This window comes from Denticeps clupeoides, chromosome 5 (assembly GCF_900700375.1).
Source record: "Denticeps clupeoides chromosome 5, fDenClu1.1, whole genome shotgun sequence".
Lineage (NCBI taxonomy): Eukaryota > Metazoa > Chordata > Actinopteri > Clupeiformes > Denticipitidae > Denticeps > Denticeps clupeoides.
The window spans coordinates 14,107,505-14,124,395 of NC_041711.1; the positions used below are offsets into that span (position 1 = coordinate 14,107,505).

At 42.5% G+C, this 16,891-nt stretch overlaps 2 protein-coding genes across 3 annotated transcripts; both read right to left on the minus strand.

Annotated features, from left to right (window-relative positions):
• Window positions 1–220: 220 nt before the first annotated feature.
• Window positions 221–10,458, minus strand: gtf3c3 (general transcription factor IIIC, polypeptide 3). 2 transcript variants are annotated; one of them, XM_028980905.1, is made up of 18 exons: window positions 10,191–10,458; window positions 10,001–10,103; window positions 7,371–7,609; window positions 7,138–7,261; window positions 6,740–6,931; window positions 6,419–6,584; window positions 6,179–6,326; window positions 6,002–6,101; window positions 5,628–5,728; window positions 5,108–5,279; window positions 3,000–3,202; window positions 2,718–2,819; window positions 2,357–2,492; window positions 1,745–1,970; window positions 1,069–1,259; window positions 851–975; window positions 493–645; window positions 221–420 (listed from the first exon to the last, which is right to left on the minus strand). In XM_028980905.1, exons 1-18 carry the CDS (start codon window positions 10,290–10,292, stop codon window positions 298–300), a joined length of 2,706 nt encoding a protein of 901 aa, XP_028836738.1. In that variant the 5' UTR covers window positions 10,293–10,458; the 3' UTR covers window positions 221–297. The 2 variants fall into 2 exon arrangements, with proteins under 2 accessions (XP_028836738.1, XP_028836739.1); XM_028980906.1 differs by lacking the exons at window positions 10,001–10,103; window positions 10,191–10,458 and adding an exon at window positions 8,403–8,426.
• Window positions 10,459–10,588: 130 nt separating this feature from the next.
• Window positions 10,589–11,592, minus strand: LOC114790663 (gamma-crystallin S). The gene is made up of 3 exons (XM_028980907.1): window positions 11,459–11,592; window positions 11,071–11,313; window positions 10,589–10,943 (listed from the first exon to the last, which is right to left on the minus strand). Exons 1-3 carry the CDS (start codon window positions 11,474–11,476, stop codon window positions 10,671–10,673), a joined length of 534 nt encoding a protein of 177 aa, XP_028836740.1. The 5' UTR covers window positions 11,477–11,592; the 3' UTR covers window positions 10,589–10,670.
• Window positions 11,593–16,891: the final 5,299 nt, after the last annotated feature.

The following is a 16,891-nucleotide window of genomic DNA, read 5'->3' on the forward strand; positions in this document are numbered from 1 at the left end:
CACACACACAGAACTTGGTTCTGGTCATTGGTTTCTCACAAGCAACTGAGTGCAATATTATATACAGTTGGATTTCAATATAAATGCAATATATTTACAAAATTAAAAGTAGTTTAAAAAAAGCATAGTGGAGTAATGTATGTACTGTGAGGTATACTGTGACAATCAACCTGAAACTATAAAGATATCTATGATAGTCTTATTAAGACATTTCCACATATTTAGTGAAAATAGAAAAGTTTAATTGCACAATGATATTCAATGACTATTTACACAAGTAAAATGCATATTGAGATCTCAAATAATGCAGTAGGTATAGAGAACATGTCTGGCCATATCTATGTTGCCACTAGCCTGGTAGATAAGTGACAGGTTGTACGCAATCTCCCTGCGTAGGTCTACATGGTCGTCATCAATTCCCTGCAGAGAGAGCAGAGTGGAGATTATTCTCTACATCCTTTATAAAACATGAAGTAATCTGGGTCTCAGTACCTCCAAGGATGATGGCGGAAAAGTCAGGGCCTTCTGGTAATAATGAATTGCTAAATGGGTGAGGCCTATCTGATGCAGCGCTCGTCCCAGGTTGTACATGGTCTCCTGGCATTCGCCTCTCAGCTCCACGTAACGCCAGAGGAAGGAGAAAGCCTGAGAGAGGATACAGCCACATGTGTTAAGATACAGGTCCTAACACACGGTAATGCCATCATAAACAGTAAATGATATCTAGAAATAGTAAAAAGTAAACCGATAATAATAATAATAATAAGATAACTGAAGAAACATGTTTGTTGTTTTTCTACATGGGCGTCTAAGAGCTGTGTTGGAATCTCGTAACAGCAGTCATGCCAACCTGTAGCACCAGTGGATGTCGCTTGTTGAAAAACCTCTGTGAGGCCATGTGCAAAAAGGTGAGTCCCACTGTCAGGCTGTGGATGGGGTTAGTGGGCTGGGAGCGAAAGGCCTGCATGTACTGACCTAGGAAAGAGAAACAAAAACTTGTCACGGGTCCAACTAACGTCTGGCCTGACCCTCCTGGGGCAGGAGGAATGTGATGCAAGGACTTCGTACCAAGAGCATGTTTAAAGCTGCCCGACACAAGGGAGGCGTGGCCATTAAGCACACAGAGGGCCAGGTTCTCTGGGTTCTTGAGCAACAGACGAAGACAGAAGCGATGGTGGCGTGCGTCCTGAGAGTGCAGTGTCACCTGACTGAACACGTTCCACAGTTGAGCTCGCTCCACACTATCCATCAGCATCAGCCTGTAGCACAGGGTCATTTCCAAGAGAGGGAACTGGGTTAAACTATCTTTTTAAGTTTTTTAAGTGAAGTGATTGTCATTGTGATACACAGCAGCACAGCACACAGTGCACACAGTGAAATTTGTCCTCTGCGTTTAACCCATCACCCTGAGTGAGCAGTGGGCAGCCATGGCAGGCGCCCGGGGAGCAGTGTGTGGGGACGGTGCTTTGCTCAGTGGCACCTTGGTGGATCGGGATTTGAACCGGCAACCTTCTGATTACAGGGCCACTTCCTTAACCGCTAGGCCACCACCGCCCCATCTGAATGATGCAGAAGAACGTCTCATGCCAGGGTGGTAGTAGCCTAGCGGGTAGTGACCACAAAGTCACAGGTTTGAATCACACTTAATACCATTGTGTCCCCTTAACCCTGAGTGTCTCCAGGGGGACTGTCCCTGAAAGTCGCTCTGGATAAGGGCGCCTGGTAAATGCTGACTCCCACCCACCTGATGTAATTATAGGCTTTGCGGAAGTTGCGGTCCAGAAATGCAGCAGAGAGCCCCAAGTACTCCAGTTCCTTCCGTTTGACACGATCATCGTAGAAGGAGTAATACTCCAGAGAGGAGTCAACAAGGAGCTCAGCCTCCTTAAAACGGCGACTGTCGCAGAGAGCGTTCACACAGCGCAGCAAGAGCTGCCACCAGTCTTCACGGGACAACACACTCGTCTTTCCTACAGACACACGGCCAGGGCAGAATAGAAGACAAGATGCTTTATATTCCCATATTTAGAGTGAAACTCTGCCAAAGTAAGCTTTGTAGAAGCTGGGGGTGGGGTGGTTCCAGGATTATGGAGCGTCTTAGTTACGTGGGAGGGATTACAGCTCTGGGACTGCAGCTGTTACTCAGACTGTCCATGTCCTGATGCTCCTGTATCTTTTGCCCAATGGGAGGATGAGCCCTCTTACATATAAAGTCTAAAGTACATGGGCCATGTCTCAGTAACTCTGGACAAAGCAGTCTGCTATACACTGTAAGTGTATTATAAATGTAAAGGTTTGCATGGTTGGCCAGCAGAAAATATGTTTGATTGATTTGGGTGCACTGGTGACATCAGACCTGTGACATCGAGGTACGCTGCCTCCTGGTCATCAATGTCAAACACCTTCCCCTGAACCAGCTTAACCAGGTGCAAGTGTTTGGAGCCCAATGAAGAATTGGAGATCAGGCAAACTTGGGCTCTGTTCATTGCTACCTGAAGTTCTCACACACACACACAGCAGATCAGAAAACTGATAACACAAATATAGTTATTTTTATCAAATGACAGTGAGCACATGAATAAGAGTGCAGGACTAATCTGCACCGAGCAAAAATGAAAGACAAAAGCAGAACACAGTGAGAAAAATGTGGAGAGCAAATGATATTAGTGACGGAAAAATAAAGCGCTTGCGATAAGAAACATTGGAAGGGGACAGACCTTCAGAAGCATAGCCAGCATGGTAAGAAGTGTGTCAATGTAGTCTTCCATCCTTTCCTGAGACAGGAGGAGAGTGGAGCGGTGCAGCAATAGCTTCAGCTCCTGAATCACAAACAACATACAAACAATTGGCTATACATTTTTAAATGTGGCCTATGTTATAAAAATGGAACATATTTATTTAAGTAAAAATGACAAAATCCGATCTTTGATAAATAAAGACACATTGAGATGAATAAAAAGGAGATAATGATACAGAATAATGACATATCAGCTACACACCTGCTGCGCAGCAGAAGAATCCTGTGCTAGTGTGTCTGGGTCATACATGGGCTCCAACGCTTCCAGTGCACTGTTTGGACGTCCCAGCTGCTGCTGCAGGGTGGAAAGGGACAGGCGAGCCTCCAAGTGTAGTGGTGCCATCTCCACCACCTTGGTGTAGCTCTTTACTGCAACTTCCATATGTCCCAAAGCCTTTAGACACTCTTCAAAACAGACACACACGCACACAAACCTATTACAAAAACAGTTACAGAGGCGTAGGGTGGATTTCCTCAATACCTATTCTCAAACAAGATATTTTAGATATCAAACTCAAAACTGCACAAAAAGTGAAAGTGATTGAAAGTGAAGCGATTGTCACATGTGATACACAGCAGCATAGCACATGGTGCACACAGTGTCCTCTGTATTTATCCCATCACCCTGAGTGAGCAGTGGGCAGCCATGATAGGCGCCCGGGGAGCAGTGTGTGGGGACTGTGCTTTGCTCAGTGGCACCTCAGTGGCACCTTGGCAGATCGGGATTCGAACCGGCAACCTCCTGATTACGGGGCCAACACTGATTCTTGGACAACACTCATATGTGCCAGTGTTGTTTATAACCACATTCTTCTTGCCAGGTTTTATGCATTAAATGTAATAAAAATCAGTACTGCTCAAAAAAGGGAACACAAAAATAAGACATCCTAGATCTGAATGAATGAATTACAAAGTTGAATGTGCTGACAAAAAGATGACACAAAATCACAATGACTCAGTCACGTCTGTCACATGTGCTCAGTGTGAACCTGTTTTTATCTGTGAAGAGCAAAGGCTGCCAGTGGCAAATTTGCCAATATTGGTGTTCTTTGGCAAAAGCCAAGTATTTGGCTGTGAGCACAACCCCCACCTGGACATCGGGCCTTCATACAACCTTCATGGAGTCTCTTTCTGACTATTTGAGCAGACACATGGACATTTGTGGCCTGCTGGAGGTTATTTTGCAGGGCTCTGGCAGAGCTTCTCCTGTTCCTCCTTGCATAAAGGTGGAGGTATCGGTCCTGCTGCTGGATTGTGGCCCTCCTACGACCTCCTCCACGTCTGCTGATGTACTGGCCTGTCTCCTACGCTGACAGACACAGCAAACCTTCTTGCCACAGCTCGCATTGACATGCCATCCTGGATGAGCTGCACTACCTGAGCCACTTGTGTGGTTTGTAGACTCAGTCTCATGCTAACACCTGCTGAACCACGCCTTTATTGGGGATGTCTTGCTAATTGCCTATAATTTCCACTTGTTGTCTATTCCATTTGCACAACAGCAAGTGAAATTGATTGTCAGTGTTGCTTCCTAAGTGGACATTTTGTGACTGTGTGACTGACTTGGAGTTCCATTGTGTATAAGTGTTCCCTATAGTTTTTGAGCAGTGTACTTAACTAATTAATCACATAATTTGCTATTATTGCATTATTGCTATTTACTGCATTCCTGTGTCAGGCTCGCATGCATCACTTTGAATGGGGCCACGTGATGCACTACCAAACCAATTTGTCGATTTCTGCTTGAGGTTGAACTTTTCAAATGTAGAGCAAACATCATCGAATCAAAAGTATTTATGCAAAATTCAAGCCGAGATGTGACAAACAAGATAACCGTTAGTGCTCCAGTGCTGCAGATGTGTTCCATCTATTTTAATGTGTTACATTTTTAAATGAATTTTAGCAATTAACATGCTAATTTTGACAGCCCTACTTTGAACAAATATTATAATGATTACTGAAGATGTATAGCCTATAAGAAAAGTAAATGTAAAAGGTAAAACATAAGGTTTTATAAGTGAAAGTGATTATTATTGCCATTGTGATACACAGCATGGTGGGCAGCCATGTAAGGCGTCCGGGGAGCAGGTTGCGGACCTCTGTGTCACCTTGGCGGTTTGGATTTGAACAAGCAACTTTTTGTTTACGAGTCTGCTTTATTGACCGTTAGGCACCCACTGCCCCTCGAATAACGAAGACCAATTTTAACTGTAAACATCTAAACCTGACCCCAACTTCCAAAATCAAATCTTTTGTCTCTCCTTTATAATCTTGTGAGGACATTGTATGAAGACACGCACACAACATTACCTGCATGTCGGAGCCACACCACGGCCAGATTGTACCTCTCAGAGCAGACCAGTGCAGAGAGGAGAGGTAGGGCAGAATTATACTGGCCCTCATCAAGGAAGGCCTCGGCCACATCAAGATATAGATCACCAAAATCCTCAGGACTCTGTTCCATCAGAGAGGTCAGCATGGGCTGAAGACAGGGATAAGGAACAGGGGGAAAATTAAGTATGTGAGGGGGTGGTATAATGAAAGTGAAAGTGAAGCGATTGTCGTTGTGATACACAGCAGCACAGCACACGGTAACACAACCATAACCCTTGGTGAGCAGCGGGCAGCCATGACAGTCGCCCGGGGAGCAGAGTGTGGGGACGGTGCTTTGCTCAGTGGCACCTTGGTGGCTCGGGATACGAACCAGCAACCTTCTGATTACAGGGCCATCTCCTTAACCCCTAGGCCACCACTGCCCCCAAATGAGAAGACTGGGGCAATTAGCAAACAAAAATGGATTTGCTGTGAAAAAGCATGCGTGCTAACTTACATCCAGTGGCTTGCAGACATGCTGGTGTATCAAACACACCATCAGCTTCACCCTGATATCGATTGGCACCTCTTCAGGCACAACTATCTCCACCACCTCCCCTGCACGGGCAAAAAAAAAAAAAAGAGACAGGAGAGGAAACGTTTAACTACAGACAACCAAAAACTGTGTTTTGTAATAAAAATTATTTAACATATTATTCAAACACTCCAAACACTCCAGTGCATCCAAAATGCTTTAGGGCTCAAGAACAACAATTTATGTTTTTGTTGTACCTATGTGCACCTATTTTTTTGACTAAATGAAAAAACATGATTCCAAATAAAATTGTCTTGTATCCCTTCCCTGCATCAGGAGTAAAAATGACTCTTTACCCAGTGTCCCTTCTGACTCTGCATTGTTCTCTTCTCGCTCATGAGTGCTCTGTGTGGCCTCTGCTCTCTTAAGCTCGACAGCGCAGAAATTGACCAGCACCTGTTCAGAGAAACACATGGACATCTCGTGGAATTTATCTCCATTAGATCTACCCTCCCTCTCTGTCCATTTTCTACCTCAAGGCTTTTGCTGTGTTGGTGGTTGGCGATGTAGAGCTCCGCAGCCATGTTGACACACTCGTGTGTCACAAGTTCAGGGTGTCGGTTCAGGGCCTCCTCCATCACACCAATAGCGGACGTCAGTTCGCTGCTCTCATAGTAGCTTCTGTGCATGGACACCAAGACAAACATTTAAACACTGAGCTCAAGGAAGGACCACTTATTTTGTGCTTTTGAGTGATTCGAGCAGGTCCTCACTTGGCCATGTCGCGGGAGAGCTGCATGAAGTGCTCGCCATCATGAGGGGGCAGCAGGTTGAGGATGCGACGGTAGCCGTCCATGGCCTGCTTATGTTCCCCAACCTGCTCATAAAGGCTCGAGCGCTCCCACAGGTACCGAACGTTAGAAGGGTCATATTTAATGGCTAGAAGAATGAACAGCACAAATATGTCTATTGTTGGTGTAATTAGTCACTTTTGATCTTCATAATCTCACAAAAACCTTTTGACATTCTTGACTGATGTGAATTTTTTGAATATTGCAACATGACTTTTCAGGGTGTATATAACCCAGCCCCACCTTTGGAGTAGCAGATAATGGCCTGTTTGATGTTGTCCTGCTCCAGCGACATGTCTGCCAGCTTGACCCACTCCTCACAGTCACTAGGGTTGAGATGGGCGGCAATCAGACCAAACTGCAGGGACTTCTCCATGTCACCCTGGTCCTCATAGATCATAGCCAAGGTAGAGAAAGGCTCATAAGCTAAGGGGGCTACAGAGAACAAAGTTGGATGAAATGTTACTTAACAAGAGGTGTGAAAAAATAAGGGGAAATGTCTTTCAGGGTTGTACACATTTTACCAAAACATTTCCATGACTTTTTGATTCCATGACTATTCTTTGAATTGTGAGTATATTGCTGTTTTCAAATTCTTCACAAAACCATGAACTATTTAAACACCGCTACATGATGCCTACCCTGACGAATTATCTCCATGCACATCAAGATGGCATCCTCCTTGTCTCCACGGGCATATCGAATATTGGCCTCTCCCATCAGACCCCGGAGGGCACGTGGCAGTTTGCTGCGGCTACGCCGTTCCTGAGAAATTAAAAAGTATATATGTATATTTATTCCGAACATATGACCCTCAATCATCTAGGTAAGCAAGAACAATCAATGGTGCATCAGAAAATACTGAAGGCCTCACTTTCATCATTTTCTTATTTTCCCGGTTCAACTCCATCTCCAGTGCAAACACATCGCCGGCTGTGATCTCCTCGTTCTCTTCCTCCCCATAATCGTCATCATCACCTTCCGCTTTTTCTCTGCTGACCTCAAAACCTTCATCTTCAAGGTCATCCTCTTCCTGCTGCACCTCAAGACCTTCACCAATCATCGAGGCAAAAGCCTGTTGTACAGATAGGCTTACCCCCTCTTCTGCATCTCCTACATGGGCAGGGATGCCAAACAGAGCCAGTTATTAACAATCATAATTAGAAGGATTATTAAATTACAGCTAAAGGTTCATAGAGTAGGACCTGACAAACAATATTCATAAAACGCATAAAAATGCAATTACAATTACAATAATTTACATCTGAACTGTTTATGAGTGTGGTGAAGACTTTTTTGGAAAATAAAGATCATTAATATTCATAGACACTGGGCCAATTCTAACCACAACGCCTTTGCACAATAACCAATAAAATACCTCCAGAAGTAACTAATTGTATTATAACACAAAAGCAAGTGGGAACAATGGGGTCAAAACATACTGAGCTGCACATAAACCGCTAACTTTCTGAGGTCAACAGCTACACACTTCCGAATTGCAGAAAGGCTGCATGGAATGGGTCTCCATGGCCGAACAGCTGCAAACACCAAGTGCAATGCAAGGTGTAAAGGAGACGTGTTGTCTGGGGTGTGTGTTAGCAAGGATCTCACGATATGATACGTTTCACGATACACAGGTCACCATATATAACAATATATTGTGATACTGTACATATTGCAAAATTGATATATAAGCAGATATATGAGATGCTGTGTACCTCTATGCACCATCCGACCTCTACAACTAATACAAAATGCAGCAGCACGACTGATCTTCAACCTTCCCAAATTCTCCCACACCACCCCTCTGCTATGTTCCCTCCACTGGCTCCCAGTAGCTGCACGCGTCAGATTCAAAATACTGATACTGGCCTACGCAGCCAAACATGGAGTAGCACCATCCTACCTCACAGCCCTTATTACACCTCGCACTGCACCTCGTATACTCCGAACCTCCAGTACTGCTCGCCTGGTCCCTCCATCTCTGATAGGAAGACACTCATCTAGACTCTTCTCCGTCTTGGCCCCTCGGTGGTGGAATGAACTTCCCCTTGAGGTCAGAACAGCTCAGTCACTGAGCACTTTCAAATGGTAGCTCAAGACCCTCCTCTTTAGAGAATATTTAGATTAACTTGTAACGTTCTTATTGTCTGACTTGTGTATAGAAACTACAACATAGTGGATAAAAAGATTGTATTCATAGTTGGGGTCCTAGTGAATCACTTCATTGATGGTAACATGAAAGCATGTTGTTAGTCGCTCTGGATAAGGGCGTCAGCCAAATGCCTTAAATGCAAAACATAACTCAGAAGTGAATTTTGTATACAATATTGATATTTTGATGTCCCTGTATCGATACAATATCACCACATAAAATATAGTGATATATTGCTGTATTGATATTTCGCAACACCCCTATTACGGTGTGGTCTATCACGGTGTGGTCTGCTGGGGTAGCAGCATCTCCGCTGGAGACAGGAAGAGGCTGAAAAGGCTGATCCTGAAAGCGAGCTCTGTTCTAGGATGCCCTCTGGACCCAGTGGAGGTGGTGAGTGACAGGAGAATGGTGGCTAAGATGTCATCCCTGTTGGACAACATCTCCCACCCCATGCAGGAAACTCTGAGAGCACTGAGCAGCTCCTTCAGTGGCAGGTTACTGCACCCACGATGTGGGAAGGAGAGGTTCAGAAGGTCTTTTCTTCCAACCGCTGTCAGACTCTATAACAAAGACCTCACAGCTGACCACACATACACAGACAAACACACACACTTTGGCACATTCTGTTAAATTGTTAACTGTTTAAATTGTAAATTTGTACATATATACAGATACATATTTATGTTATTTTTTGTGATGCTATTACCTCTGTTTTTGCTGCTATTACCTTCTGCTTCTGTCCACATTCTGCCGTGACAAGTGCAATTTCCCACTTGTGGGACTAATAAAAGTTTTTTCTTATCTTATCTTATTAGGAATTAACCCTTCATGTCCAACAAATGGCCACAAAAACACCTTCACTAAAAAAAAGCCTTCACTAAAAAGTCGAAGATACAGTATGGGCCAACTCATTATTAAAGCTCATGGATTGCAAATTAGAGTTTGTTTAAATTCATATACAGTACAGGCCAAAAGTTTGGACACACCTTCTCATTCAATGTCTTTTCTTTATTTGCATGACCATTTACATTGGTAGATTCTCACTGAAGGCTTGTACTTAATGTACTTAATAAAAAAAAAAAAAGGTGAAATAAGTGAAAACATGTTTTATATTCTAGTTTCTTCCAGCTCACCCCAAACCATCTCGATTGGGTTCAGGTACATAACATATCATAAAGAACATGTGTTCATTCATAGTTTTGATGCCTTCAGTGAGAATCTACCAATGTAAACGGTCATGAAAATAAAGAAAACACATCGAATGAGAAGGTGTGTCCAAACGTTTGGTCTGTACTGTACGTGTAAATGCAGGACTAATTAGTCGTAAATGGCTGATTGCGACTTGCCGGTGTGGCGCTTTACTGGCCGCCGAAAACAGCTGGAGGTGCTGGGTGTAGCGCCATCATCCGTGGCCGCTGTGTCCGAACAGTAACCTCCCCCGCCGGGAGCCTGAAAGCCCAGAAACAGGCGGTCACTGGCCGCAATGAACGAGATTTAAGACGACCGAGTCGGCCCAAGACGCCTAACAGTATGCACCTTTTTTGCAGACTGTCGCTGCTCTCTTCGTTCCTCAAACTCCTCGAAAGAAATCTTTCCATCTAAATACTCAATGAGTTCAGGACTGAACTCCGACATCATGGGTGCAACAGTCGCCGCCGACGGATTTCTTCTGCGCGTCTGGTCGCTTCGTGGCCCCCAAAGCGCCACAGCGCCATCTGGTGTACGTTTAGTGACCTGCACAGCTAAACAATCTCAACAGCCAGCCTGAGATAAGGATTTTAGGAAATTTGAAATATTTTTGCCGCACAACCTTTCAAAAGGTTTCCCTAAAGTTTGTGATAATGCCATTTATAAGAACAGTTATGGAATAATGAACACAACAGCTCATGCAACATCTTGCCACTCATTTTATTTGGGCTTGGACCTCAGCTGTCTGTTGGTTAGAAGGTCTGTCTTGGAACTGGGTCTGGGTGAAGGATTTTTTTTTTTTTTTGTTGGTTTGTTAACTTTGGGAGGTCACTCTGTAAGGCGTCGAAAGGACTGGACCGTAGGACATACAGCACCCCAGTCCACGGGCTTACGGTACTCGCCCTTCTCCAGCAGGTACTGGCGCCCACGGTAGTTGGGATGCTCATAAAACACCCACACTCCCTCCAGCACCTTACAGGAGTGGACCTCTCGTGTACGGAAGCGCTCCAATACAGATGGACAGTCTTCAGTAGCCTCATAAGCCTGGCCAGCGAAGTCACCCTTATCATAGAGCTGGATCTTGTAATGGGAGCCACTGGCCTGCAGAGTAGAGGTGTGCAGCAAGAGGACACAGGACAGGCATACGTGCTACGTTAACATCTGCAAATAACACATTTCTTGTTTTATATTCATGTCAGCCAGCGTAAAAAAAATGCAAGTTTCTTACAAAGTGAATAACTTTGCAGGAACTGAGCCGATCATTGAGACCCATCCAGCGCAGGTATTCTGGGTACTCTCCTCTTGTCAACACGTACTGGTAGCCCATGTAGTTGGGCCGCTCATAGACAACCCAGGCCCCGCTCTCCACACGGATGGAGTTACAGCGGCTCAGGTAGGTGTGGAAATCGGAGCAGTCACTGTCACACTCATAACGACGGCCCTGGAAGTTCTTATCTTCGTAAAAGATGATCTTCAGAAAGAGAGGCAGTTTATATTCTCAACATCAGCTACCGTGGAGCTACCGTTCCTGAGTCATTGATCAGCAATATTAGAAGCACATTAACATATAAAATGTCGGCAGAAAGCCCCAACAATTGTACCCTTGTATTACTCACCCTGCCCATTTTGGACATATTCTGCTCTGCTGAGGTTCTGTGCCTTAAGAGGGAGAGGAGAGGTGCTGGACTGGGCTGCACCCAGGCAGCTTTTATATCAGTCAGGTTTTATAAACCGAACAATTGCTTTGTCATGAAAAAGAGATCCAAAAATTGAGTCAGTGGTTCTGGTATTATTCATGTTTTCCAGAAAAGGGTGCTAGGATTATACTGTATAAAAGAAGCTTGTTGCAGGACAGTGGCCATTGAACAAGCAGTCTGTACTGCTGTTGCTGAATCAAACGCACGAGCACGCTTGCACACACACACAACACAACACCACACCACACACACACACACACACACACACACCCACACACACACATTAATCACAAAATACATTAATCAGGCCAACACAACAAAATATATAGATAATAATAATAATGTTCCAAAACATGTGCACATTATGATAAAGCTCAAAGAAAGGCCTTTCAGAAGACTGGATGAAACATATTATTACTCTGCATTGCAAGAACCATGGTGAATGGATTGGAATCCTGGTCCATGGCGATATCAACAGCCTGACTCTGTAGTAAAGGACCAAAAGCTTTCAAAAAGCTGCCAGATTGACAACAATAATCGACAATCAGTGGCAGTGGTGGCCTAGTGGGTAACCCGGAATTGTCGGTTGCCGGTTCGAATCCCGAGCTGCCAAGGTGCCACTGAGGTGCCACTGAGCAAAGCGCCGTACCCACACACTGCTCCCCGGGCGCCTGTCATGGCTGCCCACTGCTCACCAAGGGTGATGGTTAAATGCAGAGGACACATTTCATTGTGCCACTGTGTGCTGCACTGCAGTGTTTCACAATGACAATCACTTCACTTTCACAAAAAAAAAAACAGAAGATTGAATTTGTAATATTATTACAGAATTATTCAATAACATAATTTGTGAATTGTCATACTGTGCGCCACTGATCCACTCAACCAGACCATTGGTCTGCGAATGATAAGGGGCACACAGAATCGTTTCAATGCCCAGTTAACTGTACAAACTCACAAACTGTGACTATAAATCAGAAACTATACAAATTTGGAAATTTGGACTGAGCAGACCAGAGACTATTGAACAGCTGCAAAAGTTTTAGCTCTTCGCCCAGAAACCCAAACAAATCTTTCCTATCTGCGTTCGGCTCCCCTAAACAACGACTTCTGCGGAATCAGCATCTCTCGTCAGGGCCAGGGCAGCTTGACTCTCTTATTCCTTCCCCAACCCGAGGACACTCAAACACACATGCACACAGTTATACACGCACACTGATATGCACTCACCCCCAACCCCACCCCTCCGCCCGATTCGTACCCCCTGCATGGACTGTGTGAGTGCTGTTTTGATGCTCGTTCACAAGGGATTACATCCGCCGTCCATTTCCCCTCTCCTGTTGCGAATGACTTTTACTTTTATGTTGTGATGGTGCTTATGTTGCAGACGTGTTTTTTTTGTGTGTGCTCCCCAGTGGAGTACAGCCTGGGGGTTGTTTTTATTATTCTCCTCCTCTCTCCCCATATAAGCCTTGTCTGCTTTTCTGATCTTCTTCCCTATCTAAAAGAGCAGTCCACCCGCCATATGTACTGTCAGGTCAGGTTGGTGGCCAGACTTTTTTGGTAGTGCATGTTACTATTGACATGCTATATTGCAACAGACCACTTTTATATTTGCCATGGATTTTGTACAGTAAAATCTCCTCGTACAATAAAGGGTCTATTTTTCACCAATGTTGTCCGGCAGTCCACTCTGTCCTATGAGGGATGATTTCAGCACTTTATCAGCAACATTGCCTAAAATACTGCAGATGCAAATCTAGCAGGTATGAATTTCTGCTTGTCGTTATATGCATGCCCCAATAATTCTATAATTTTATAATGAAACTGAGTTATAAACTTGTCAATTATTGTACTCTGAATTTTACCCACAGACATTTTGGACTGTTTGACAGAATGAACTGTGCAGTGTAACACATTCATAATTGTGCATAATACGGCTGGGACATCAGCATGGTTTATTAATAATTTTATTTTTAAATACCAAAAGTTTGTTCAAAACTAGGTGACAATTTGATTATTGTACATGGCTCAGCCACTGCACATTCTTACCTCAGAGAAATCATAGAACCCATCATAATTCATCTCATACATTATTAGTAATATCAAAGGGAACTTTTAATTCTTTCATTAAAATTCAGATCAAATAGGAAAAGCATTCATGTAAATAACAATGTCCCTAATTTATTGTGCGTAGTGTATATATGACCTCAGCGCCTGGTTTTATTAAACTGCTGTCATGACAAAACTGTGTCAGCAGAGGGCGCAAAAGCACAACTTCTAATTTAAAAGTTGAGTAAAAAGTGGCCTGAGGATGCTAGATGGACAATCATTTGATTAAAAACAACACCGCCAATGTGTTCAGACGTGTCGGGTTACCATGACAACTGTCAATAAAACACAGCGTCCTGATTGGCCGAGGAGCTCTTGTTTAAAATAGACGTGCTAGAAACAGTTAGTTACTTGCAAACTACTTGACTGCTTGCGGCTGCGTGCTTTCAAGACCCCAAAAGCGATTTTCAGCGATTATCACGACTTTTTCAACTCTACTGCTACTTTCTATATTTAATTGTTGATTTTATTGACCCCGTTAGATTCTCTGAATTTGTTGTTGAGAATTATTGTAGTGTTTTTGTGTATTAACGCTTGGACTTTTTCAGCACCATGAGCGCTCGGCCCCGAGACGAATTCGGGCTCCACCGGGCTGAAGAGCCCTGGAGGCCGAGAAGGATGATGGCGACGCGCGGCCTGGTTAGTGGAACGCGGCGGCTGCTGCTCCACCTCCGCACGGCGCTGAACAAGATCACCGAGCGCAGCTTCCACCGGCAGGTGGAGAAGGTGGCGGCGCTCAACATCTCCACCAAGGAGCACCAAGGTGCTCAACAAGGCCGTCACGGAGCCCGCCTTCTCCGGCCTCTACTGCAGCGGCTCCGCGTCCCTGGAGAGGTCTCGCGTGGAGCGCTACCTCCGGGACGTGGAGGAGGTCGCGGGGCCGAGGAGGAGGAGGAGGAGGAGGAGGACCTCCCGATAAGTTAAGTGTACTCATTGTGTAAAGTGCAACTGAGGTAGGTCTAACAACTTACCAAATGTTTAAACTACATGTTAAACAATAGACACTTGTAAACAACCTTTTAATTAATATTAATAGTAGTAATCCTATCGAATCCTATAGTTTTAGCAGTTAATAGTAATAGTATTGTAGAATACACTCGGAGGCAGGTTAACTGGGGAGAAAACGCCACCAAAGCCAAACACATCCGGTTCAACCTCGAAAGCAAACCTCTCGACAGACAGCAGAATTCCTTTACCACACTGTAAAACCCGATAAGTTAAGAGTACTCAAAACTTTTGTGGAAACTGATTACCTAAGATTTTTTTAAGTAAACATACTTTAAAATTACAATGACACTAAACTTAAATATTTTTCTTTCCTTTTTTATTTATTTTAAGTTCAGTGTACTTAAAACTGTACATATGATACACTAAAGTTATGTTTTCAATACTTATTGTTTTTAATTAATTACCACTTATATAAATAGTTTTATTCAAGAAATAAACTCATTTTGAATAACTCATAGCCTGACACATATTTGAGTTCAAAATACTAAAAATAAAGGTTGGAAAGTGTTAAAACAGTGATTACAATTTTTTGCAAGACGGCAAATCAAAATAAATAAAATAAAATAAATAAAGCTCCTTCAAAAAGAAATGTTAAAATTATAATTTATAGGAAATAAAAACAATAAATGAATAAGTCAAAACACGAAAAATAATACATACCTGATTTCAAAACCAAGTATTTGTTGCATGAAATATGCAACAGAGATAGATTGTAAAAAATGTAAATGTAAACATTTAAATGCTTTAAACTGTACAATGTTTCATTGTGTAAAGTGCAACTGAGGTAGGTCTAACAACTTACCAAATGTTTAAACTACATGTTAAACAATAGACACTTGTAAACAACCTTAAAATAAACTAAATCTGATTACAAATATCAAGTTTCTGTTGTAAGAGTGCAACTGGGGTAGATCTGGTGCAGAAGACAACCTACTAAATGTAAAACTGCTGTAAACTACATGTTTAGCTTATAAAACAAATTGAGATAAACAGAGGAAGTGACAATATTAAAGTAACAACCTACCAAATGTTTAAGCTACATGTTTAACAACATACACTTGTAAAAAACCTTAGAATAAAAAAATACAATCTGATTGCAAAAAGTTTTTGTTTTAGAAGTGCAACTGAGGTAGATTTGGTGCAGAAGACAACATACCAAATATAAAACCTACATTTTCTACAACATACGCTTACAAAACTACTTAGCAGGAACTAGGTGATGTCTGGCTCATCTGAATCCTCCACCTGGAATGCACAAAGAGTGTCCAACTGTAAACATGTCTAGTAATGAATTACATCATCAGAATCATCAGATCATTTTTGGTTAACTATCACTTTAATATAGTATCATACTTAACCAGGTAGGCCTTTTCAGTTTACACTGAATTGGCCCAAATTTAAAAACTAGACAAGAACATGCATAGAGAATTTGCAACAGTAGAGAAAAAAAGTTGAATATATGTTGTTATGGTAATTTGATAATGAAGCTAAGATTAAAAAAAACCCTGATAAGCACTAAAACTGATCCTGTTTGGTGAGTGCACCGAGTACTTTACATCCATTGCCATTATTTTGCAAGACGGCAAATCAAAATAAATAAAATAAAATAAAATAAAATAAATAAAGCTCCTTCAAAAAGAAATGTTAAAATGATAATTTATAGGAAATAAAAACAATAAATGAATAAGTCAAAACACAAAAAATAATACATACCTGATTTCAAAACCAAGTATTTGTTGCATGAAATATGCAACAGAGATAGATTGTAAAAAATGTAAATGTAAACATTTAAATGCTTTAAACTGTACAATGTTTCATTGTGTAAAGTGCAACTGAGGTAGGTCTAACAACTTACCAAATGTTTAAACTACATGTTAAACAATAGACACTTGTAAACAACCTTAAAATAAACTAAATCTGATTACAAATATCAAGTTTCTGTTGTAAGAGTGCAACTGGGGTAGATCTGGTGCAGAAGACAACCTACTAAATGTAAAACTGCTGTAAACTACATGTTTAGCTTATAAAACAAATTGAGATAAACAGAGGAAGTGACAATATTAAAGTAACAACCTACCAAATGTTTAAACTACATGTTTAACAACATACACTTGTAAAAAACCTTAGAATAAAAAAACACAATCTGATTGCAAAAAGTTTTTGTTGTAGAAGTGCAACTGAGGTAGATTTGGTGCAGAAGACAACATACCAAATATAAAAGCTACATTTTCT